At 39.2% G+C, this 27,468-nt stretch overlaps 1 protein-coding gene across 1 annotated transcript in view; it reads right to left on the minus strand.

Annotated features, from left to right (window-relative positions):
- Positions 1–27,092, minus strand: part of LOC131056339 (uncharacterized) — a 38,118-nt gene extending 11,026 nt beyond the window's left edge. Inside the window, exon 1 of the mRNA XM_057990690.2 lies at positions 26,910–27,092. Within this exon, the coding sequence (XP_057846673.2) occupies positions 26,910–27,092 (183 nt within the window). The remainder of the gene's footprint in view (positions 1–26,909) is intronic.
- Positions 27,093–27,468: the final 376 nt, after the last annotated feature.

Consider the following 27,468-nt stretch of genomic DNA (forward strand, 5'->3'; position numbering starts at 1 on the left):
TAAAATCATGTTTTGGCATAATGTAATTAGTGAAGAGTTTCTTTTTCTTTGTTCTTTATTCTGATTTCTCTTACAAATTTTGTTTTCTCTTTCCTAGCTAGATCTGTATTTTTGCTTTGCAGAAAATTTAACATGGTATCAGAGCCTACATCTGCTGCTACTTGTTCCTGATTTTTCAGAAGATTTTTTGGAGGAGGGTTTCAAGTTTTTTCAGAGTTTTTTTATTGGATCTGGGGTAGATGTTTTGTTTCTAATCTTTTTGGGCTCAAATGGACTTCACTATTGAGCTCAAAACACCCCAAAACCCCCATTTCCATATAAAATTTGTCAAATTTTGACAAATTTGGGTTCTGAAATTTTTTCTTTGGTTTTGCCTTTTTTGGCACGAATTTCGAGAAATTCATCAAAAATCATTAAAAAAAATTCAGAGCAGTTTGGGCCAAAACAAACCTCACCGTTGGCTTTTGAAGGGTGTTTCCATTCATTTTGATATATAATTCGACCTATTGCGGTGACAAGTGCATTTGGGCCATGATTTTTTCATTGGCACCCCTTACGAGGCACAAAAATCCGTACGGTTGTACCTGCAAATGCGTCAGAAAATTTTCGTCAAAAAAAAATAATATTATTTTATTTATTTTTTTTACCCTTTTTATGCCCAAAAAGAGAGGTTTTTTTTTTTGGCCATAACTTGGGCAAACAGAGTCATTTTTTTTGAAAACGAATAGGCGTCGGAACGCAGGTTCCGAGCCGGACCTCGTCATGTTGGTAATTTTTTCCAATTTTTCTGTTTGACTGTGTTTTTTTCTAGTCAAAGTGAGGTCTCTTTTTTTCTAGTCAAAGTGAAGGTTGATGAAGAAAACCATGAGGAAGACCATGAAGGGAATCAACATAATGAAGATGGGGTCGAGGCTATAATCAACCTACTAACTAAACAAAGGGATAAAATCAACTTCTTGGAGCAATCAATGCAGGACCTTAGGGAAAGACAGAATGACATTAAAAATCGAAGTGGAACTAAAAATGGAAACCCTGATAGCAATCAAGGGAATATGAGGCACAATAGAAAAGAAAATAACATATTGGAACTCTCTAAGGATTTGAAGAAAATCACCCCCCTAAGTTCGATGGGAGGCAAATTGGTGAAGGAGCTGAAAATTCGTTAAATGAAATGGAAAAGTATTTTGAACTAAGAGATTTTAGCAAAACAACCAAGGCCTTATGGGGTTCCTATCAACTCACAGAGGAGGTAGCTAGTTGGTGGACCAACACCAATGAGAAAAATGGGTATAGTAGGGATACGATCACATGGGATCAATTTGTTCACCACTTCCGTAAAAGGTGGCTCCCTCAATTGTTCTTTGATGAGAAGGTGACAAAATTCCATAATCTACGACAAGGACCCCTATCAGTCCAACAATATTAGGATAAGTTCACCAAATTGCTTAAGTACATACCTATTGTTAGTGAACAGATTTGCTCTTTGTTTTTAAATGATTAATTTTTAACTCTATTACCTTCTTCTAAGAACAAATGATTCACTGAACAGTTGGGTAAGTGTTTATTTGAATCACTTCCCTCTGAATTTTTGCCTAGGTACAGCTCCCTATCTAGGTTTTTCACAAAATGGCGTTTTTGTTTTTACTTATATCTAAATGAAAAGCTTTTAACCAGAAAGTGTATAAGGTCGCCTATTTCATTCTTGGATGAAAGGCTATAACTTTCCTCATATCTATAAATAATGAAAACTATTTTCTTAATTTTCAAAATATGTAACTACAGCAACTGAAACAAAGTTCAATATACTTCTTCCAAATAAAGACAAACAGATTCAAGGGAAATAAATCCACCCGCAAACATGAATCTTTTCCAGAGTAAACAATACATTCAAAGGAAAGAACATCAGAGGAAAAATGAAAGACTGCAATGAAATGATCAAATACTGTTACTTGATCGGATGAACATATGCAAAGACATGTTATCTATTCAGATTCAAAATACACAGATCTTTGTTCTCCCCAAAAACAATATGATCAGATTTCATATATATATCTTTATGTAATCAAAGACACAATGATACAACTGCCAATCTTTTTCCACCCCAGATCTCAACCATCTGATTCTTCCTTTGATTAAGAAAAGAAAATATCAAAACAAACACTCAGTCGAAATTTTCCAAAATCAATTACTAAAATCTAACCCCTCTACCATCTGATTTACTTAATTTATAGTCTAAATGGGGGAGGTCTCCCTGAAAACTCGACCACTCCCCGATAAAACAATTACGAAACCAACAGAAAGTATTTTGGGATGGTTGTCCCGAAGTTTTTGCATAACTATGAAAAATGTTTTAAAAATAAAGAAAACTAGCCAATAGTGGATGCATTATGTCATATTTCATCATCATCCTCTTCTCCGTCTTCGCGAGCGTCATGAGCAGCTGTGAGTTCCTGGATCATTGATTGGCTTGGGACTTTCATCGCATTGAGTTTCGCTTTTGCCACTTCTTTATTCCACTTGTGTTGCACCATCTTCTCTGAGTGCTTTGGTAGTTGATCATTCCCAATGAAAACCATAGATTCAATCCTAGCCACTTTGGTTATATCCTCTGGCATGAAACTACTCCTAACTCTGATCTTCTCCATGTTCAACCGGAAAGACTTGACTGCTTCCTGTGTGCTTGACTTGCAGATTCCTAGCTCCCAGTCATGATCGGGATTAACCACTTTATTATCCTTGACTATACTGCTCTGCAAATCCTGGAGTTCATAGACGGAGGTTTTTGCATCCGTAATTGCTGATTGAAAGGTGAGCACCCGCCACATGATAGTTTTCTTTAGCACAAAAAGTTGGCATTCATTAGCTACCAGCTTAATTGAATGTTCTGTCAGAAATCTGGTAGTTCCATACTCTTCGATTTTGGTAAACAGAGGTAGGACATTTTGCCATTTGTGCTCCTCTTTCTCCCACGGCACAAGCTAGTTTTGGATTTCAGAAATCAGGCTCTGTACTTCATCACACAACTTTCGGGAGTCGGTAATGTATTTTTCACCATCTTTGATTACTTTTTCAATCCACTTTTCAACCGCTTCAGCGATGCTCTTAGCCCGTTGAACTTGGTTCATCAACTTCTTGTTTTTCGGAGAAGTTGGGTCAAAATTCTTAGTGGCATGGGATTTTGGAATTGCTCCAAGGCAACCGATGCTATCGATGAACTGAGCCAAAACACTTATGTGTCTTTTAAGTTCTCTTTTCTCCCATCCATCCTTCTCTAACCGGGTAAGCATTTTCTTCGCTGACACTTGGAAAAAATGGTTATCTGTATCCTTGCTCATCTTTCCCAACTCTAATTTTGTGATTTCAAAATCATCAGAACCGACCTCTTTGTTCTCATCTTTCGGTTTGTAAGAGGCAATTTCCATCGTCCATTTACCAGTTTCCTTGTCATTGTTCAGGTGAGCGGTGGTCTTGAACCTCTTTGGCTTTGGATTCTTCTCAGAGTACTTGGCAACCATCTCCTGTATTGGAATGGTCACAGGAAGAAAACTCCTTTTCTTGTTCACTGAGGTTGTTAACCATTTAGGAGTCACAGCAGAATGAGAAGTTCCTTCAATCATTTTTGGGGGTGGCGTCATAGCCACAATCACCATTTGGGAGTCTAGAGCACAAGCAACTTTACCATCCAAATCTTCAATTTCAAAGATCTAAGCTTCAAGCACGACATCTTTTACTCCCATATCCTTGACCTGTTCCATCCTCCTTTGGGCGACACTGCGTGATCGAGTATGTCGAGGGGTAATGAAATCCAAAGTTGGGCTAGATCTGCGTCTAGGCTAAGCCAACTTGATTTCCTTACCTACATGAACAGGAGCACTGTTAGAAGGACGTTTTGGTGAAGACATACTTCTCGTAGAAAGGGACTTGGCGCCTGGCTTCATTGCTTTCTTTTTAACCACCCATGCCACGGTTCTGTCCAGAACTCATTCGGTTCTCAATTGTATGTCATCATTTTCCTCCTCATCCCAATTAATTGGGGGCATTTCAGTCTCTGCATGGGCTAAATACCCTAGTTCAAACAGTTCAAGATAATCTTCTTCAAGCCCTTTAATATCTAACCTTATTTGCAAAGAAATAACCTATTCCAACACCAATCTCATGTTTTCTCTTTTGAAGACTTCAAGTTCATCTGAACAATCCTCCCATAAATCTTCTAACTGTGGCATGGGAAGATAAGGCATTAAGCCAAGGCTCCGAGAAAATCCTTTATTGTCAAACCCTTTTCTTTCAACATACAGAGAGAAATTAAAATTTCTAAGGTCTGCTCCTATACTTAGTGCATCAGACATTGATTTACAGGATAACACTCCCAATTGTATTGGAAAATGACCTTCCCACTTGTCCTTAGGTTGTGCCTTCTTGACCACGAAAGTCAGTTGTCTGCATATTTCTGCTAGGACAAAACAATTAGAACAAAAATGCGGAAGCTTGAAGGGTTCCTCTTCAAAGCCTCCTACTCGTATATAGCAAAAGTGTGGGAACTCTATGTAAAAGCTTCCGAACTTCTTAATCAAGGACTGTGCGTCATCTAAAATCCGTTTGGCCTTTGTACCCTTCAGTTCATGACACATATCGCCCAGGAATGCATTGTGTACCCTTCTGAAATCTTTTAGGGCATTGTCTTTTTGCAGCATCGGATAAAACTCATACACTAGAACATCTTCCTTAGTGGGCTGCTTGGGTATACCCGTTAACTCTTTAACACGGGCCAGACAATACAAAAGATACGAGGACATGAAGAAGTTTTGTTGAAATTGCTTGGCTAGACTCAACTGCTCTGTCATCGAATCAATAATTAACTCCGCCCAATCCAAATATATTATTTTCCTTCCAGAACTAATTGTACATAGCAATATATCCAATCATCAAAGCTATAAGCTTCGGCAGAACCTCTGGCTCGATGCAACAGAAGCATCACATCATGGATATGTGGCAACATGTGGTTCTTGTTAGGATTTTTAGGTAGTCTAGAACCACCTCTCTGAGGGACCTTCAACTAGAACTTCGCCACATTATTCCTGTGTCCGGCTCTATCTACATTGAACTCACTAATTGATTGGGTAGGGGAGAAATTAGAAAACTGGTAATCCGATATCTTGAACACTGAAGCAATCACCTCACGATTAATGGCAAGAAGGGTTTCACCATTATCCCTTTTAATAGTTTCATATACAGGGTCATATCTGGCAATACACTCCCGAACCAACTCCGGACAAGGAATTGCTGGAGGAAAGGCTGCAGCTTCTAAAAGTCCACTACTCAAAATCTCTATACAAAAAGACTTATCAACACCCTTGAACACCCTTTCTTTCAAATCTTCAAGGTTCTCACCCTTTAAGTTAGTATCACTAACTATGGCTTCTATGGATGCCAAGCTAAAAACGTTTCCAAACAAGTGCAGGGTGGACTTCATGATTTCAAAAATAAGAAACCTAAATTTGATTGCAGTGAAACCTTCTGTATGAGAGAAAATGCAAGGGAAAACACTGGAGAAAATAAGGAAAGACTCACCTTCACAGTTGTATAATTGGAGGATGGCTAGCAACGAGAAAGACTCCTATCCAAGGATAATATAAACAAAAATCCAGCAGCAAGTAGCAAATGCAGAACACAAATGATTTTCATACCTTATTGAGAAAGGTATGATGCAGACACATTAAATGCAATGATTTCGTAATTTCATTCCGAACGTGGCAAATTGATAGATTAGACCCCCGCACGCATGCATTAAATGCATGGCGGCATACTTTAAGAAACTGCCAGTCCAGTTCCCAAAACGTTCACTTACTTCGAAAAAACCAAAGAATGACATCACTTTACAATATGGTTCTGCCTCTCCATATTTAGCAATAAATGCACTTCTCAAAACATTAGAAACCACGGGACCCACCAACATTGAACCCGTATGAACATCTTGAACCAACTTCTTGAGTGTTCAAGTAGTTCAAGATGTACGTCGCATCAAACTGCTGACCATTTTGCCATGCTGAACATGTTGAACATATTTGAACCCTTTGAACTCAGTTCAACAAGTTCAACACAAATGTTATATCACCAAACAGGAAAAACTTTATTAAAGAGCTGCTGCAAAAACTTAGAGAAAACGTTAATATGAAAAACCTTTTCTGAACACCTTGGAACCTATTGAACCTAAATGAACATCTTGAACCTAGTTCAGAATGGTTTGACGTGTTCAAGGAGTACAATGAATTGTCTGAACTTGACTTAAATGACTAGAAAAAGGATTTGAGGCCACATTAAGGACTTGAACCAAGGTGATATGGCATGAACTAGGACTCCAACATAAGAAGGAAAAGATGACCCACTCTCGCCATGAAGAATAAATGATGCGGTAACACCTATGTACCAGAAAGATGAAGAAGGTCAAGCGAGGAAGTTCATTTTGGGACTAAATACCAACATAGGGGCAGAGGTTGACATGCATGGACCCAAAAACATGAATGAAGTACTTGAAAAGTCCTTAAGGCAGGAGAGAAAGATTCAATCCCTAACAACAGCAAGGCATAACTATAATGGGAACCACTCTTTTAAAAGGAACCAGGAATTCAACGGGAACACTAACTTCAACAAAAAAAGGAATAATTCTTCTAAAAGAAGGCCACCCCCTAATCAATATCAGAGGAATGAAAATAATAATAATAATAACAGGGGAAACTATAATAGGAATGACCAGCAGAATAGGATAACTTATCCACCCGGGGCCAATGAAACAAGGAATGATCCCCTTAGGAATCAAGGCAGGAGGGGTCCTCCAGGTGGATGTTTTATGTGTGGGGGAAACCATTTTGCTAGAGAATGTCCCAGGATGCAAGGCCAGATTAGGGCCAATCAACCACAACAAGGGCCCCAACAAAGGATTCATGCAGTAGTTAGGAACCGAAGAGCAAGATTCCAGAATGTTCCCGTGGAAACTACAGGTACACTATTTGAACAACTGATTTCAATTCTAATTGACACTGGGTCATCTGAATGTTTCATCTCACCTGAATTAGTAAGCACATATGCATTAAAATTTAATCAAATGGAGTCATCATGGACAGTTCAATATGGGGATAAGGCAACTAGGGAAGTAACTAAGTGTTTGCTGAGGACAAGGGTACAATTTCCTGAGTTTGAAACAAGGGTAGATCTCTATGTGGCACCCCTAGGGTTATATGATGTAATTATTGGAATGAGTTGGTTAACGGATCATCAAGCTAATGTAGATTGCTATAACAAAGTTGCTGAATGTTTGGATGATGGGGGGAAAAGGGTCAAAATCCAAGGAAAGTTTAACCCCATTAATATAGAAACCATATCAGCCATGCAATTAAAGAAGGAAAGAAGAAGATGAGGCCTAATCTATATGGTTGAAATTGATGAAGGAGAAGAGGAAAATACCCCAACCTTTGAAAATACCCCTTTCTTACAAGAATTCAAGGATGTATTTCCAGAAGAATTACCCGACTTACCCCCTAAAAGGAAGTTTGACTTTTCTATCAACTTACTATCGAGAGCTGAACCAGTATCAAGGGCGCCTTACTGAATGAATACAACTAAATTACAAGAGATCAAAATGCAATTAGAGGAAATCTTAGCTAAGGGATTAATAAGGCCAAGTGTATCACCATGGGGAGCACCAATCTTATTCGTGAAGAAGAAGGATGGAGCCTTAAGACTATCCATCGACTAGAGGATGTTGAACAAGGTCACAATAAATAATAGGTATCCCTTACCTTGAATAGAGAATCTTTTTGACCAAATGAAAGGAGCAGTAGTTTTCTTGAAGATAGACCTCCAATCAGGATATCATCAACTCAGAATTAAGGAGGAGGACATTCCGAAGACAACTTTCGGGACTAGATATGGGCATTATGAATTCACAGTAGTTCCTTTTGGTGTAACCAATGCCCCAGCTGCATTTACGAACCTAATGAATAATGTACTCCATGACTACTTGGATAAATTTATTTTAGTATTTCTAGATGACATATTGATTTACTCTAGGAATGAGGAGGAACATTTAGTACAACTACAAATGGTTTTGCAAAGGTTGAGGGAACATAAGTTATATGGGAAACTATCTAAATGCGCCTTCTTCAAGGAAAGGATTTACTACCTTGGGCATATAATATCAAAGGAAGGAATAGCGGTTGATCCAAATAAGATAAAGGCAATAGTAGAATGGTCGATCCCTAAAAACGTTTCAAAGGTAAGAAGCTTTATGGGACTAGTAGGGTACTATAGGAGGTTTGTGGAAGGATTCTCTAAGATAGCAAACCCCATCACCTCATTACAGAGGAAGAGTAAAAGGTTTGTGTGGACGGAGCAAAGTGATAAGTCATTTCAAATTTTGAAGGGGAAACTAACTTCAGCACCCATTCTAAAGGTACCAGATCCGAATGGATACTTCACAGTCATAACTGACGCTTCTATTGAAGGTTTAGGAGGAGTACTTGTCCAAGATGAAGGGGTAGTAGCGTACGAATCCAGGAAGCTGAAGACTCATGAAGTTAATTATGCACCTCATGACTTAGAGTTAGCAACGATTGTGCATACCCTACAGAAATGGAGACACTTCCTACTAGGGAAGCCCTTTGAGTTAAAGTCAGATAACCAAGGACTAAAGTACATCTTTACCCAATCCCACTTAAATGATAGACAAAGAAGGTGGTTAGAGTTTCTAAGTGAATATGATTTTGAAATTGAATATATTAAGTGGAAGGAAAATAGGGTGGCAAATGCTTTAAGTAGGAGGAGACACTTGATGACTATAGCAACATTCAAAACTTCTTTCAAAAGGCAAGTAATGGATGAGCAGGGATATGACCCATGGTATGAGCAAGTCAAATTGACTTTAGAATACGATCCAACCAATCCTAAGGTTGAAGGGTATACATTAGATGAAGATGGGTTGCTCAGATACAATAATAGAATCTATGTTCCTAATTTAGGAGACTTAAGGAAAGTAGTCTTGTCGGAGGCTCATAATACCCCTTACTCAGGGCACCCGAGGGTTAACAAACTTTATGCAGATCTAAAGAAGCTATACTTTTGGCAAGGGATGAAGAATGACATAGTCAAATATGTGGCTAAATGTCTGGAGTGTCAAAGAGTAAAGGCAGAGCATAGACATCCAACTATATTATTACAATTACATGATGTACCTCAACATAAGTGGCAAGTTATTAGCATGGATTTTGTGCAAGGGTTGTGGTGGTAATTGATAAACTCACCAAGGTGGCACACTTTATACCAGGGAATCTGATGGATGATGCACCTACCTTGGCAAGGCGCTTTGTTAAGGAAATATTTAGGTTGCATGGAATGCCACAGAAAATCATATTAGATAGAGATGCTAGATTCACTTCAAGGTTTTGGACAACTCTTCAATTAGCTCTGGGAACTCAACTAAATTTTAGTACTGCATACCATCCTGAAACTGATAGTCAAACAGAGAGGACAAATCAGATTTTGGAAGATCTACTTCGCATGTACTGCATGGACCAACAGAAGAAATGGGAAGATTACCTCTGGTAGAGTTTGCTTACAATAATACATATCAAACATCTTTGGGAATGGCACCTTTCAAAGCATTGTATGGTAGGCCATGTCGAACACCTTTGAGTTGGGATAGTCTTGAAGATAGAGTAATTGTTGGACCAAATATGTTGAAGGAAATGGAAGGAAATGGAAAGGAAAACTAAGGAAATTAGGCAAAGATTGAAGGAAGCCTCAGATAGGCAAAAAAGTTATGCAGACAAGAATAGGACACCAAGGGAGTCTGAGGTGGGAGAGAAAGTCTTCCTAAGGGTTAGGCCACACAAGAGTTCCATAAGGTTTGGGAAAAAGACTAAGCTTGCACCTCGTTATGTTGGGCCTTTTGAGATATTAGAGAGGATTAATCCAGTTGCATACCGGTTGGCCTTACCTCCCCAGTTGAGCTGAATCCATGATGTCTTCCATGTATCTCTTCTTAAAAAGTATGTACCTGATGAGAAACATATTTTCAATTGGGATTCTTTACAGCTCCAGGAAATGGGAGGAATAATGATAGAGCCATTCAGAATCTTGGAGAGGCGCCAGTGCCAATTGCGCAACAGAGATGTTGATCAATGCAAAGTACAATGGAATCAGTATGATGAAAAGAATGCCATGTGGGAAGATACTAGGGAAATGCAACAGTTGTTTCCTTTTTTGTTTTAAACTAATCATGAACTATAGACTCTGTTTGGATACATTCATTAAGTGCATCGAGATGATGCACAATTTAAGGGGGGGAGGATGTCACAACCCTCCTTTATCACTTTTGGTTTGATACAATTTCTATTATATCTTTTTGGTTGAGCTATTGAATATGGTTGAATAAATATTATAAAAGGATAGATAATGGACCCACATGTTGTAGGAGAAATTAGAAGCTTCTAGAGGAATCTTCATTCTTTAATCCCCTTGCATGTAACACCCCCCCCCGCACTAGGATAGTAATCAATTTTTCATGGATCCAATATTGGAAAAAGAATATCATTTTCAATTAGTTCCTCTAGATAGTGGAGTTAAGGGTTTTTTTCTATATATTGTATACAAGTTTTCAAAAGAGGGGGTTGGTTATTCTTTGAAGAAAGTTTTCTCAAATAGTTTGTTTTTTTAGTAGTCATAATTTTCATTTGGATTATAGTTAAGTTTGTATTGAAGAAATTTTTCCAAGCTTGCAAGGAAGGATCAAGGAAGGCTAGGCTTGAAGATTTGGAGAGGATTCAACATCAAAAGGCTTCTCCAGGTTCCCTCCCTTTTTGCATTTGCTAATTCCTTATATAAATTTTTATATTTTCAAAAGAAATATCTCCTCTTAGATTCTTTTAGTTGAATATAACATTCTGAAGGAAATCATTTTTTAGTTGTTAGATAGATTAATTTGAAAGGAAAATCTATTTCTCATTAAAGAAATGCATTGATAAAAGTCTCTTTTCTTTTTAAAATGCAAGTGCAAATTTATTTATTTTATTTGTTAATCTATTTAAAAGAAAAAAAATCAGATTCTACTTTTTCTATTTTTTCTGAGATCTAGAGAAGATCTTGAATAAAAAAAAAAAGAAAATAAATCATGCTTTTCAACATCTCTATTTCTTTTTTTGAAAAACTCAAATTCTTTTATCTTTATAAATAATTTCTTTCTCTATGCATATAATCATTTGTATTTAGGAATCTCGCTATGTGAAATAGTATATCAAATATGATTTCTTCTCAATATTGTTGTATAAAATCCCTGTGGAAAATATTATCTTGTTATTTATTTATTTTCAGAAATCTCTCTCTGTGAATATTAATTTCTTGGAAATCTCATCAAAAAATTTATTGTCTCAACATAAGGCAAATCTGTTGAATATGATCTCTGTGAAATCAAAATTTATACATCTATCTATCTCGGAGGTAATTTAGCTCTTTGTTGTATTGCTGCCTCAAATTCAAGCACAATGTATTTCCTTTGGGCTCGTGTGAGATCATCTGAAAAAATTTCCTCTATTATCTTCCATGCTTGTGAATAGATTCTTTTTTTTTATATATATAATAACATTGTTATATGTATACCCCTCTTAGATTATTAAATAAACTGGATATATATATATATATATATATATGTAATGTTAAACTTATGCAAAAAATATATATATAAATTAATACACAGTGGTTTTTTTTCAAAAAATATATTTGTGTAGGGGAAAAAAAGCGAGACTAGGTTAATCATGCCCTAATCCTACCTTTCGACACACATTACGGAATATGAAAGAGCCTAGAGATATCGCACAATTGGCTACTTCTTTTGGTGAAAGAGAGAGCCACGGGATATCTATTAGGATTTCTATTCCCTTGTTGAAATTGTAAGATCAAGTAATGCAAGTTCAAACCCTAATCTCAAAATGCAAGTATGAACTAATAACAAGATTGCAGAATTGAGATTAAACAATGAACAGCTGTAAGTGTAAGGATAAAATAAGAATGCAGATATGTACCCGGAGTCGAAATCGGACTGAAAATGTTCGGGACGGGGGTGCGGGCGCCACTGTCCTGAAAACTGCATCAGAAACCACTGTCCTGCACCCTGAAACACTGTCGGACAGTCGTCAGAAAGCTATCTGTCCGGAGGACCAGGGCACCCAGCGCCTCTGTTCCAGGGACCAGGGCGCCCAGCGCCCCTGTCCCGGTCTTCTGAGCTGCAATTTCACACCAGGTTCTGCCTCAGCCTTCTCTCTCCGGATCTGTGTCCCGTGGCATCGTCCGAATCTCGAAACCTGTAATAATATCTGAAAAGGGGGAGGGGCGGCTATATAGGGTTTTGCCTTAGTCAAACCCCTGCTTCGGTGATTTCCACCTCCACGAATAGCCAAGTTGTTTTGTAAAATGTATTGTGTGTGCAGACCTAGTGTGTGTGCAAGGTCCAAAATGCAAGAAAGCAAACTAGAGCAACCTAGAAAGTAAACCCTAATTGCTTGTAAATGATAATGTAAATGCTCTAAATCAAGATGCAATGTGATCTAAAGCATGAATAAATGATGTATCAAAGCTTATGCAAAGACATGAAAACAATATGAAATCATACCCAACCCTCAAGGGAGGAGTACAAGCCAATCTTCAGTCGGTAATCTCTTATTGTTCTTCAATGTCTTCCAAGCCCTAAGTGGATGAATGAATTTGATAGATGCTTGATAAAATGATGTTGAGTGTTGTTGAAGTCCTCAAAGATCTGCTCTTTCGCTACATATGAAGTTCCTGGAAACAAAAATCCGATCCCTTCAAATGAGAAAAGAGAGCTCTTATGTAGGAAACCCTAGGTCGTAAATTCGTATTTTGGCCGACCTAGAGATTGAATATCCCGCCAATTTCTTGGGGTTAAGCTTTATTTTATGATTGGATCGTGCTCCCAAAATTTCGAGAAAAATGTCCGGGACCATGTTGCACGGGCGCCATGGTCCCGACAACTTTTCACCAAATTTTCAAGGCCGTCGGATATGATGATTTTAGAGAGAATCCTGAAGTTACAGGTGATTTCGAGATGTTTAGACCCCGAAACCAAGCCCCCAAGTTCAAAATAGGACTGAATTAGGGTTTTTGATTAAGTGGTGTATTGGAAGAATAAAATGCTAAGGGCACGCTTTAGTGAAAGGGCCCAACTTTATGATGTAGAAAATGATGAAATAGGGCCTTAGACCTAATTAATTTGATTAATTAAGTGCTTAAGGAGAAATGCAATGCAGAATGCAAAATGCACTAAGGCGGATGCTAAACTAGGTGCGAAATTGTACCACCCTAGCGAGTGCGTACAATTTATGACGCTACATTTAGCCCCCACTTTAGCGGTCATATGAGTACTACGTGCATATGCAAGCTAAAGTACATAAAAGTAAACATTATTTGAAAAAGGATATATCCATAAGTCATCGGACGAAGCCCCCAGCGGTATCTGTAGTACACAGTTAGGAACCGCACCCTACAAAACAAACGTTAGATCACAAAATCACCTAATGCTTACTAGGGAAAGTGATGAAATCTGTGAGTAGCTATATGCCCCCCCTGTTTCGACTTGCTTATTTAGGGAGGTGAAATAGGGTAGCATGTTTACTTGCGACAAATTATGTAAGAGAGTGTTGATGAGGAGTGTTCACTAAATAGGCTTCATCAGAGCACTTTTTGGAACATCCCGAGAGTAGGAGAAGGAAAGTACGATTCCAACGCAATAAACGGCTCGAAAATCGCATCTCCCAAACTCAAGTTATGATAAAATGAATGATAGAAGAAAAATTAGGGTTTCAAGAAGTAAGAATAAACAAACGAGAGTATATACCTCGAAAGTGACACTTGTATTCGTCACTTTGTCGATTTCAGTATACTATTCTTTGCAGTGGAGCCCACCTAGCCATCACCATGCCTTCACGATGACCGGAGCGTCCCACGAGGATCGAGATCCTGCGCCAGGCCGTGATTGACGACGAGCCACTGGACGAGGTGAGTTGACTGAACGTTTGACTTTTGATTTTTCGCATGTTTGACTTTTCCATGATCGAATGCAGACCTTGAATGCCGACCGGGGCCCACCTAGGGCGCCATGGTCCCTGAGGGGCGCCCTGGTCCCCCCAGGGCGCCATGGTCCCTGACAAGGGCACCATGGTCCCTGACAGGGCGCCATGGTCCCCTCAGGGCGCCATGGTCCCTGACAGGGCACCATGGTCCCCATCAGGGCGCCATGGTCCCCAATCAGGGCCTGGCGAGGGGTTACAAGGCGAGCATACAATGTACGACAGTTTGCATTTGCGATTTCGATGATTGAGTACTGATTATGGTCATGTTTTCGTTTTGCAGGGTCTCCCGTACATGAGAGAGCATACAACGGGACACATTCTTCACACTTTGCGAGATCAGATTCCACGGCTGACTCAGTCAAAGAGAGACACCCTATCGATAGTAGGATTGTGGTACGTGATTCTTATGCCAGCCATTCGATTTCATCCTGCGATGCTGATGGCACTGATGGAGAGATGGGATCCTGACACCTCTACCTTTCACCTTCCGGTAGGAGAGCTGACGGTCACACTCGAGGATGTGTACCGTATACCGCGTCTTCCTATCAGAGGAGCAACAGTCACATACACGACTGATCGGGTAGCGGAGGATCATCAGAGGGAGCAGATGTATTGCATAGGGAGAGTCATGCCGAGCGAGACGAGGGGCCGTATCATGGTCAACTGGCTCTTACATCCTACAGGGGAGATACCACTTCTGAGACGCCTCATGATAGCCATCATAGCACTAGCTGTCTGCCCTAATGGGCGAGGGACACACATGCACGGGGGCCTCACATGGTGTATCAGAGCGATGGAGAGACATAGGAGAGTGTATGCATGGGGTCGGAGTATGCTTGCACACCTCTATCACGACCTGGAGGAGTATGTATTCGGACAGGGTTGTAGTTTGATGACATGCACACTTCTGCAGGTGTGGATCTTAGAGCACTTCATATGCACCAGGCCCGTCGGCTTTCCACTGAGTATAGCAAGCGAGCGACCTAGGGTGTTCGCTTATCCACTGACCAGCGAGTGGAGATTTGGAGATTTGTTATATTGGAGAGTGATTATTGACAGACTGACATCCGAGGTGATAGTGTGGAGACCTTACCTACTGATGCACAGATGGGATGGGATGGAGAGATAGTTAGCATGTCTATAGAGGAACCACCTACTGCGAGGACGATATGCACACATCATAGTCCCTTTCTACTTTGATCGAGTACGGAGGCAGTTTGGACTAGAGCAGTGTGTTCCAGCCGATGTGCCCATCTATACTCGACACTCACGGGTCCTTCCCAGACCTAGAGCAGTAGCGAGACCGACGGTAGATGATATCGAGACGACAAACTTAGAGGGATCAGATCAGGATGTAGTCACTGACTATTCTATAGAGCCTGGAGCACAGCGCAGATATGTTTCATGGTTCATGAGATCATATCCAGGTCCTATCTTTCCACCAGATCATCCGACAGGCTATCCAGGCCCATGGAGACATGGAGACCACGACGAGGACGAGGGATCCAGGTCAGAGGAGTCAGAGGAGGGAGAGGATTATGAGGAGGCGGAAGATCCTGATCCACCTACAGGCGATCAGCCCAGTGACGAGGAGGAGGAAGAGGATGCAGATAGAGAGGAGGATGAGGAGGATGCAGGTGATGATGCAGATGAGGATGAGGATGACGAGGAGGATGAGGAGGAGGATGATAGAGATGCTGAGGAGGAGTCAGATGCAGCTCCCCATCATTCAGGAGATGATACCATAGCTCTAGATCCACCTCCTATTCTCCAACAGGGGGAACAGGAGGCGATACGGAGACCTGTCACCAGTACCGTCCAGCCTACACCCATCGTGGATAGAGTATATGAGTGAGGGGAGCCTAGCGGTTGTCAGTCACAGATACTACCATATCATGATCCCTACTGGCATGAGGGAGATCCAGGTATAGTAGGTTTATATTGATTAGTTAATGCTTTGATGATATAGAATGGTACTAACAAAGATCTATTCTACTGCCACAGCTAATGTGCAGGAATGGCGTTCCTTGATTCAGCGGGCAATGACAGACATTTCCATGATAGCACAGATCCCTAGTTCCTCACAAATTGCCTATAGGCCTCAGGGGAACGTAGGTCGGCATGAGAATTTATTTTTCCCATTCCGAGTACAGGTAGATATATGGAGGGAGAGAGAGAGAGTCCTATCAGAGGACCTCCAGCAGGCGCGGCAGAGAGAGAGAGTCCTATCAGAGGACCTCCAGCAGGCACGACAGAGAGAGAGTCCTATCAGAGGACCTCCAGCAGGTGCGGCGGGACCTAGTAGCGGCTCAGACCGAAGCTACCACCTATCGTGCGATCCTTATGGATAGGGATCGTAGGAGTTCCTCTCGGAGTCACTCACGATCTGTATCGCGCTATACACCCATGGGTCCACCTCCGCGGCCAGATCAGGAGGGAGCATCCAGTCGACACTCTCCAGCCACTAGCCCTAGGGATAGGAGATGATTGTACAGTGACCTATGTTTGTACACGATCCACACATATATATGTATATATACATGCTTCTCATTTTTGTCTCAAATGTGTTATCTTTAATGCCTAAAACAATGTATATTTTGTTTTGGTTAAATCTAATACATTTGGTAAATGTACATGTATGTTTAGAATTTAATTTCTATGTGATTGATTTCTCAATGCTCCATGATTAAATTGATACATGTGTGACTTAATTAAAATATTTAATCAAGTACAACATTGATGATAAGGAAGAAATATGCATTAAGTCTAAGAATCATATAACTAATGTGATTTAATTTTGAACTTAAACACAACATGATACGATTCTACTTAACACCATAAACAAGATTATAAGGAGTAGTTCCCGTAGCAATTCGTACACTCGTTCGGTAGGCCCAAAGAGCGTAGATTAGCTGGTTACTCCAATCCTTACCATGCTTATTTACGGTTTTACGAAGAATCTGCTCAATTATCTTATTGGATGATTCGGCTTGACCATTTGACTGAGGGTAATACGGTGTAGAAAATCGATGTTTGATATGATACTTCTTGAGAAATTTCTTCACGTCCTTATTCTTAAACGAAGTTCCATTATCTGAGATAATAGTGGAAGGTATCCCAAATCGTGAAATAATGTTTTCTAGAAGAAATTGACAAATCACTTCAGCAGTAGTAGAGCGAAGAGGAATAGCTTCTACCCACTTCATAAAGTAATCCGTTGCAGTTATAATGAAGGTGTGTCCTTGAGATGAAGGAGGAGAGATTTTTCCAATAAGATCCAAACCCCATGCAGAGAAGGGCCAAGAAGCTACTTGAGAGCGGAGTTCTTGGGCAGGAGCATGAATTAGGTTATTGTGTTGTTGACATTGATGACATTTTTTAACAAATGAAAAGGAATCCTTCTGCATAGTTTGCCAATAGTATCCCATACGAAGCAGCCTATGAACCAGGGATTTGCCCCCAAAGTGCCCCCCACAGGCACCCGAATGTGCCTCTTCAAGGGCAATAGGGATTTCCGACTTGTTAAGACAACGAAGGAGAAGACCATCATAACCCCTTCGATAAAGGACATTAGAAAGGATGATATATCTAGCAGACAACTTGCGGATTCTAGCCCTAGTGTTCCTATTAGCAGAATCAGGGAAGGTACCATCGGTCAAATATCTTACAATATGCGAGAATGATTCATCTGAGTCTACAAAGTCACAACATGTTACCAAGCTAGAATCATCTTCAATAGCTGGAGAAATAAGATTGTGAATAACGAAGTTAAGATCGACCATAGGGTCCTCTAAAGATACTAACGAAGCCACACATGCCATCGCATCCGCATGTCGATTATCTTTTCGAGGAACAGGTTCCATGGTATAAGAATCGAAATTTTGTAATAAAGAGATGGCTAGGTCTTTATATTGTGATAATTTGTCCTGTTTTGCTTGATATATTCCCGTTACTTGTCTTATAATCAATTGCGAATCTCCATAGATATGTATGTGTTTTATATTAAGAGCTAAGGCTGCTTTTATTCCTGCTATAAGAGCCTCATACTCAGAAATGTTATTGGTACATAGGAAATTTAGACGATAGGATAAGGGAATAGATTTCCTTGTAGGAGAAATCAGAACAACACCTGCCCCCGATCCCATACGACACTTAGAGCCATCAAAGTATAACTCCCAAGTTTCATCTTTCTCTATAGAAAGAATGAAGTCGTCAGGAAAGGATTCAGGGTTAGGGAATGAAAAAGGTGAAGGGGCCTCAACTAAGTGATCGGTCAATGCTTGTCCTTTAATTGCTCTTTGTGAAACAAATTTAAGGTCAAATTCAGTTAACATCATAACCCACTTAGCGAGACGTCCTGATAAATCAGTTTTAGAGAAAAGATGCTTCAACGAATCAAACTTAACCATGACGTGGACTTCTGAATTTAAAACATAATGTCTCAATTTCTGAGTCACAAACACCACGACCAAGCATTGTCTTTCTATCGCAGAATATCGGGTCTCATAATCGAGTAAAGTACGACTTATGTAATACACCGGACACTCCTTACCATCTTTATCATGTTGTGCTAACAATGCTGCGAGAGCATGAGAAGAAGCAGCTGTATACAGGATAAAGGGTTTAGAAGGTTCGACAGGTTGAAGAATAGGAGGACTAGCCAAATACACTTTTAAATCTTCAAATGCTTGCTGACAATCCTCATTCCACTGAAAAGTGATATCCTTTTTAAGAAGTTGAGTAAAAGGAAAGGTACGATCTGCAAGTTGAGACACAAACCTACGAATAGCTTGAATCTTTCCTTGTAAGCTTTTGAGTTGAGATACATTTCGAGGAGGTAGCATGTTAACAATAGCATCTATTTTCTTAGTATCCACCTCAATCCCACGATGTGAAACTATAAATCCTAATAGTTTTCCACTATCCACACCAAAAACACATTTTCGGGGATTCAAGCGCATGTGATATTTACGAATTCTTTCAAAAATTTGTCGAAGGATTTTAACATGATCCATGCGAAGAAAAGATTTGGCCAGAATATCATCAACATAGTCATCTAAAATCTTATGCATATAATCATGAAAGATAAGGGTCATCGCTCGTTGATAAGTTGCACCGGTGTTTTTAAGTCCAAAAGGCATCATTATCCAACAAAACGTACCCCAAGGAGTGGTAAAAGTGGTTTTGAATTGATCTTGAGGGTTAATGAAAATTTGATTGTAGCCTGAAAAACCATCCATGAAGGATAAGAGGGCATGTCCTGCCGTAGAATCAACTATCATGTCAATGTTTGGAAGAGGGAAATCATCTTTTAAAGAAGCCTTATTTAGATCCCGAAAGTCGGTACACATTCTTATTTTGTTATCTGGTTTAGCCACAGCAACAATGTTTGAAATCCATGGGGAATAGTCAATAGGGCGGATAAATCCAACCTCCAATAATTTTTCAATCTTATCTTTAACAAGCAAAGCCACCTTAGGATTCATTTTTCGAATCTTTTGTTTCCCGGGCTTAGCGTCAGGAACTAAGACAATATTATGAGTAACGATCTTAGGATCTATACCAGGCATGTCAGAATATGCCCAAGCAAAGATCTCAGGGAATTCATGCAATAGTTCTTCATATTGTTTCTGTTCCTCTTCATCCAAACATTTCCCAATTTTAATGACTTTCTCTTTATTGCAAGGATCCATCTTAACATCAGTGGTGTCACTTATGAGAAGATTACTTTGTTGAGGAGTATCCTTTAACTGAGGGAATTCTTTCACAATCTCATCATTATCAATCTCTTTTCCAAAATAGGCTTTAGTGTTCAAACAATAAGGGAGTCCCCTATTGTGATGATAACGAGGAAGAGTGTCATAGGCTCCCAAGAACTCAGCTAAAGCATCGTTGGTAGGGAAGATATCTAGAGCACAATCACCCGAAGAATCCTCATCAATATACTCAGGGTGTTGTATTGATAAAGATGTAGAGATAGCATTAACACTAATGCATGGTCTTTTAGAGGCTTTAGTACGTCTGCAAGGATTATAACCAAGTCCAAAGGCATGATGTTGAAAATTAGTCTCTAGAGGAACTCTTATCCCTTGTTCATTAGCACCACAACCTTTTCCATGATACCCATGCTTAGCGAAAATGCGAAAACCACGACCATAACGATCAGCCATTTCAGGAAGAGAAGGTGGTTTTTCATAAGACAAAGAATCAAACTCTTCATAATCATAGATGTGAGGAGAAGAAGTTTGAGAAGCGGCCACAAAATTATTACTCATAGATTCAGGTAAGGTTGATTGAATTTTAGCTTCTTCTTTCTTTTCAACTTTGTGATTTTCAGCTTCTTCCTTATTTTCAACTTTAAGTTCTCTAGAAGGAATCTTATATTCACCCACAAAGGTAGGATTAAAATCAAGAGATCCCCAATCATCTTCTGCGAGAACCTTCTCAGGATCAAAATCCTTTTTATGTGTAGTTTCAAATCGAGAAGGATTTTCTTCAGGAGATCCGAATTTATCCAAAGGATTTTGATCATCGGAAAGCGAAGACTCATCGATAGGTTTCTTGTTTAAAGAGTCATCACTAGACGAGGATGGCTTAGAAGAATCTCCTCTGGAATTAGATGTTTGTAGACAAGCTTGAAAATTAGTATCTCCCATCAAAGTATATGTCTTATTGTTATAAATGAATTTAACTTGTCTATGCAATGTAGAGGGGACAGCTTGCATGCTGTGAATCCAAGGCCTCCCTAATAACAAGTTGTATGTTAAATTTCCTGGCATAACATGGATAGGAGTAGGCAAAGTAACAGGTCCTACTGTGAGAGGTAAGGTGATGATACCCAATGAAGTCTTAGCCACATTATCAAAGCCACGAATGGAATGAGAGTCAGGCTCCATAAGAGATGTATCCACATTCATCTTATGCAATAGATTGATGCTACATACATTAAGGCCAGAGCCATTATCTACTAGTGTTCGTCTTATAGCAGTGTCTTTCATGACAACCACAATCATCAAGGGATCATATTGTTGTTGGACTTCACCAGTAGGCAACTCATCTTGCGTAAACACAATTTGAGGTTTAGGATTCATCACGGAGTTAAGAAAAGATGCTATATTACTAGATGTATTCGGTGGAGGAACATTCAAATCTTTCAAGGCATCTTGTAACATTCCATGATAAGCGGAAGAAGTTTGAATCAAATACCAAAGGGATATCTTAGCAGGGGTAGCTTTGAGTTGTTCTATGAGATCATATTCCTTACCCATAACTTGCGAAATACAGGGAGCTTGAGGGAGAATTGGTTGAGGATTAGGAAGAGAGACTGGAATAACAGGAGGAGGATTAGGTTGCCTATTATTTCTGGTATGATAGGTATGGGCAACCGCATGATAACTCTCTCTAGTTATTTGCTTAGCATAATTGTAAGGACTTATAGGTTTTCTTCCTTGTACGGTGATGATTGGTTTATTCGGAGTACAAAAGGAATCATGATCATATCTCCCTTGGACAGTAAGGAGAGGAGTCTTAGGAATTTGAAAGGTGGGAGAAGGATAAGAACCTTGGACTTCAAAGAGAGGTTTGTTATATTCATTCAAATTTATCATGTTAACCAATTTAGAGGTCTTGTTTTTGTTTAAAGGTTTCGACAAAGCCACAAAGTCATCAAGAGCATCATCCAACAAAGCATGATCATATCGATTAAAAGGTTTGTCTTTTGATTCAAAAGGAGACATCTCCTCATAGAGGGGATTATTGAAAACAACCATGTTACTAGATTCAGGGGAAGAGTGGATAGGAATGTATCCTTGAGAGGAATCATTCGACTTATCTTTCTCATCACACCTAAATGGCATAGTAACAAGGTTTATGAGTTTTTGGTAAAATGAAGGTTTAGCATCCTTAGGGTTTAAAAACTCATCTAAAGCTTCATCTAATTCATCTTGGCTATACTCATAATAATCATCAAATGCATGAACATTTTGCAAATAAAAATCTGACATTTTGAAAGGATTGCATAAAATTTAAACACACAATGCAAAGAAACACAAGTTTTCTCTCTCTTTTTTTTTTCTTTTCCTCTTTTAATGAAATGAAATGAAAACACACTAAATCTAGATCTAGATCTAACACATGCAATGCAAGAGGAAGTAATGATAGGTTCACGTCGGGTTCACCAAAATGTGTAGGGGAAAAAAAGCGAGACTAGGTTAATCATGCCCTAATCCTACCTTTTGACACACATTACGGAATACAAAAGAGCCTAGAGATATCGCACAATTGGCTACTTCTTTTGGTGAAAGAGAGAGCCACGGGATATCTATTAGGATTTCTATTCCCTTGTTGAAATTGTAAGATCAAGTAATGCAAGTTCAAACCCTAATCTCAAAATGCAAGTATGAACTAATAACAAGATTGCAGAATTGAGATTAAACAATGAACAGCTGTAAGTGTAAGGATAAAATAAGAATGCAGATATGTACCCGGAGTCGAAATCAGACTGAAAATGTTCGGGACGGGGGCGCGGGCGCCACTGTCCTGAAAACTGCACCGGAAACCACTGTCCTGCACCCTGAAACACTGTCGGACAGTAGTCAGAAAGCTGTATGTCCGGAGGACCAGGGCGCCCAGCGCCTCTATCCCAGGGACCAGGGCGCCCAGCGCCCCTGTCCCGGTCTTCTGAGCTGCAATTTCACACCGGGTTCTGCCTCAGCCTTCTCTCTCCGGATCTGTGTCCCGCGGCGTCGTCCGAATCCCGAAACCTGCAATAATATTTGAAAAGGGGGAGGGGCGGCTATATAGGGTTTTGCCTTAGTCAAACCCCCGCTTCGGTGATTTCCACCTCCACGAATAGCCAAGTTGTTTTGTAAAATGTATTGTGTGTGCAGACCTAGTGTGTGTGCAAGGTCCAAAATGCAAGAAAGCAAACTAGAGCAACCTAGAAAGTAAACCCTAATTGCTTGTAAATGATAATGTAAATGCTCTAAATCAAGATGCAATGTGATCTAAAGCATGAATAAATGATGTATCAAAGCTTATGCAAAGACATGAAAACAATATGAAATCATACCCAACCCTCAAGGGAGGAGTACAAGCCAATCTTCAGTCGATAATCTCTTATTGTTCTTCAATGTCTTCCAAGCCCTAAGTGGATGAATGAATTTGATAGATGCTTGATAAAATGATGTTGAGTGTTGTTGAAGTCCTCAAAGATCTGCTCTTTCGCTGCATATGAAGTTCCTGGAAACAAAAATCCGATCCCTTCAAATGAGAAAAGAGAGCTCTTATGTAGGAAACCCTAGGTCGTAAATTCGTATTTTGGCCGACCTAGAGATTGAATATCCCGCCAATTTCTTGGGGTTAAGCTTTATTTTATGATTGGATCGTGCTCCCAAAATTTCGGGAAAAATGTCTGGGACCATGTTGCACGGGCGCCATGGTCCCAACAACTTTTCACCAAATTTTCAGGGCCGTCGGATATGATGATTTTAGAGAGAATCCCGAAGTTACAAGTGATTTCGAGATGTTTAGACCCCGAAACCAAGCCCCCAAGTTTGAAATAGGACTGAATTAGGGTTTTTGATTAAGTCGTGTATTGGAAGAATAAAATGCGAAGGGCACGCTTTAGTGAAAGGGCCCAACTTTATGATGTAGAAAATGATGAAATAGGGCCTTAGACCTAATTAATTTGATTAATTAAGTGCTTAAGGAGAAATGCAATGCAGAATGCAAAATGCACTAAGGCGGGTGCTAAACTAGGTGCGAAATTGTACCACCCTAGCGAGTGCGTACAATTTACGACGCTACAATATTTTTGCGTAAAACACCGGTCAACGCAGGGAGGGAGTTATTACACAACAGGGGAGTGGTACCCTCCACTACACCCTGCGGTCACTGTTAGGGTAGTGGCCGCAGAGGGAGTGGAGGGGACCACGACTGCCCCCTCATCACTATGGGCTTGTACCCGTAGGTCTGCAATGGTGATGGGACCCATGGCCCCCACTCCCACTTGGTTTTAAAAAGCCACTACAAAAAATTTAAATCCATGGCAAATTTGGATTTTTGTTAACTTTTTTTTTTATCTAAATTTTAGTCTAATAAAAATTGAACTTAGGTAAATTTATAATTAAATCATCTTTAGTAAATTTATAATTAATTTACCTTTAGTAAAATTTTAATTGTAATTTAAATTATATCCATTTTTTTTTTTAATTTATTTTTATTAGAATCTTTCAATCTATTTAAGATTTATTGGGTCACTTAGTTGGCATTTTAGATTCATTAAAAACAATTAAATTCATATCATTATGATTAGTCCAAAATTTGTCTAATGTCTAAGCTGATTACTATTTTTGAACTAGTGACTCTATAAGTGATTATTCTCATGGTGGAAATAAAACATTGCTTAACCTTGCATGTAACTTACACTATCCTTGCTTCATGCGAATTACTTATACATTAATTGCATTTATTGATGAGCGAGTTACATTTTCATCATCTTCATGCAAGTTACACGTTTTAATTATCAATATGTGAGTTCATAATTGTCATTATCATGCAAGTTATATTTCACTATTAAATAGTTTAGTTGTAGGATGGTATTTTTATCAAGTGGTACATGAATGGCATCGAAGTAGTTATTTCAATTAATTAAACTTTGCAATGTCTAATTATGTACATTCATTTCATAATTATTTCAAGCATGATGTTTTTCATAGCTTCTTAGTTAGAAAATTAAATAAAGAAAGTCGGAAAACCAAAACCTAGCAACATTCGGTATTTATGGTGCCTTTGGGTCATGCTTATGGGTAATGTCATCGTGTTGAACTATTGCACTTAACACCTAATAAAGCTGCATCAACGATGTATGTGGCATCGTCCCTATAAATCATCGGGGAGTACTAAGGGACACTTGGAAGTTAAAATCCAAGGGGCAGGTAATCCTTCTTGGATAGATAATCTAATAAGATAATCCTTAAATGATTTTACATCCACTAAGTTAAACCATAGTAAACCCCCTTTAGGGTTGATTGAGTGAAATGCTTTTATGAAATTGATTTAATCTCGAAGAGTTGTTGACGATTGGTAATTGGGTCAAGGGTGACGCTTATGATAGGTATTAGGATCTAGTTGTTTTAGGCCACAAGCAATAGGTCATCTTGAGCCTTTGCTTAAGTGCTACCACCATGGGTAGCAATGCAGAGAAACTGTCTGGGACATTGACCCTAGAAAGGGTTGCGTACCCACCAAACAATTTACATCAAACCATAGATTAGAAAATAGAACTACATACTTTACGCCTTGATCTCGTGCCGAAATGGGCATGTAGGTAGTCTAGGGATGGAGTTGTCCCTAGTACTCAGGAGTTCATGGATGGGGTCTAGGTTTTGGTAAGAAGAAGGATTGCGAAGAATCCTAATTTGAAAGATAAGTGTAAAATAAAGAAAAAGTAATTCAATGCATACTAGGAAGGAATCCCGTATGGATTCGCTTGACTTCCCGAGGCTTTAAGCCAAATCCTGAGGCGAAATTCAAGCTTGCACTATGTTATTCTGTTCTCTCCTAAGGACGACGACCTCGGTGCACTCCTATTAGAGAAGTGTAGTACTTAGTGAGTGACTCAGGACCCGAATGGTCCTGATGAGTCTAAGTCTCTGGCTAGAGCACCTCCTATCCCAATTGGATAGATGCCTACCCCATATGGGTAGATGCCTATCCCGTATTGGATAGATGAAACCTTTTGTTCTGTATGGACAAATGCCTAACCCGTATGGTTGGATGCTCATCCCAGATGGATGAATGCCTAATCCAAATGGATGGATGCCCAGAGTATGCGATTGAGTCAAATACAATGATTAAATTAAACAAACAAAAAAGTGGTCAAATTTTGTTGGGTTAAGTAAAGTGGGTTATTACAACATCTATTGCTTCGGTGGTTTGTCTCCTTGAATTCTTGCCTTGGATAGTTCATTCTCGTGTGTTAGTAGATTATCCAGTCTAGGACCAAGTTTATTCTTTAACTCCAGGGTTTTCATCTTAAACCTTGCTTTCTCTCTTTCTAGTTTTTCAATTTTCTCTTCATAAATAGCCATTCCCTAATCCAAAACCGATCCTAGTTTTGAAGAACCAATCATGTTATCTACAATGTCATCAATCTCCTTTTGAGTTTTCTTGATCTATTCATCAATATCTTCAGTTAAATGATGAGGTTTGCAGGCTTCCTGGTACAATTCCTTGTATTCCAAAATTATGGAATTCAATGTTGGTAGCAATGAATCAATTTGTCCTGTATAATCCTTTATTCTTTTGTCAAATAAATCTTCCTTTTCCTTATTAACTCTTTTCTGAATAGTTTCCTCATTTATTTTATCTACAGACTGAATGTTAGAAGAAATGAATTTGGACAATGTGTCTAATTTACTTATTGAGCCAACAAAGTGATCTACCTTGCATGCTAGTGCAATCATTTGCAAAATCGATAGAGATTCATCAATAACCTTAAATGCTAAGGCATTGCATTTAGTTATCTTCTTTATTGAATCCAATAGTACACCGGTGACGTTTGTCGGTATGAAATCCATATTAGAAGTACTGGGAGAAGTGATAGGTTCTGCATTAAGTTTCTTCTCTTCTCCAGATACCTATTCAGCCACTTTAACCACTTCCTTATTCACTTTCTCTTCCTTACTCTCATTCTTATTTTCTGTCAGTTCAGATTCAGTTTGTTCTTGTTCTTTTTTCTGTCAATATCTCAACATTTTGTTGAGTGTCAACTACCTTTACCGGTGATTCAAATTTCTCAACATTCACAGATTCAAATTTCTTTTCTTCAGCAATTTCTTTATCCAATACAATATTGATGTCCTGAGTGTCAATATTCATTGTGAACAGAATGTTTGACTTGGGATCAATATCATCTACTTTCACTTCCTCTGACTTCTCTTCAATCTGATTTTGCATTTCTGTCGGTGTCTTTACTATTGCTGGTGGGGTGTCCTGTGCTGGTGGAGGTAAGTTGTCTTTTATTGTGAAGTTAGGTACACTACCAACCTTACTCTTAACCTTATCTACTTTCTGATATACCTTAGTGAAGGATTTATCAACTTTTTGCCTTTCATTTTCTTCTCTCTTTTCTTTCTCTACAAAGAATATGTTGCACTTATCTGTTGTTTCATTTTCTATCTCTTTTATTCTGTGGGCCATGAAGCTAACTTGTCGGTGACCACTTGCAAAAAAAGTCATGTTAGCTTCAGCTATCAAATCATTAATTTATTACTTAGAGTTAACAGGATGAACCGCTAACAGTGCCTCAACCTTCAGTTTCTTATCTAATTCT

The sequence above is a fragment of the Cryptomeria japonica genome, chromosome 7 (assembly GCF_030272615.1).
Source record: "Cryptomeria japonica chromosome 7, Sugi_1.0, whole genome shotgun sequence".
Lineage (NCBI taxonomy): Eukaryota > Viridiplantae > Streptophyta > Pinopsida > Cupressales > Cupressaceae > Cryptomeria > Cryptomeria japonica.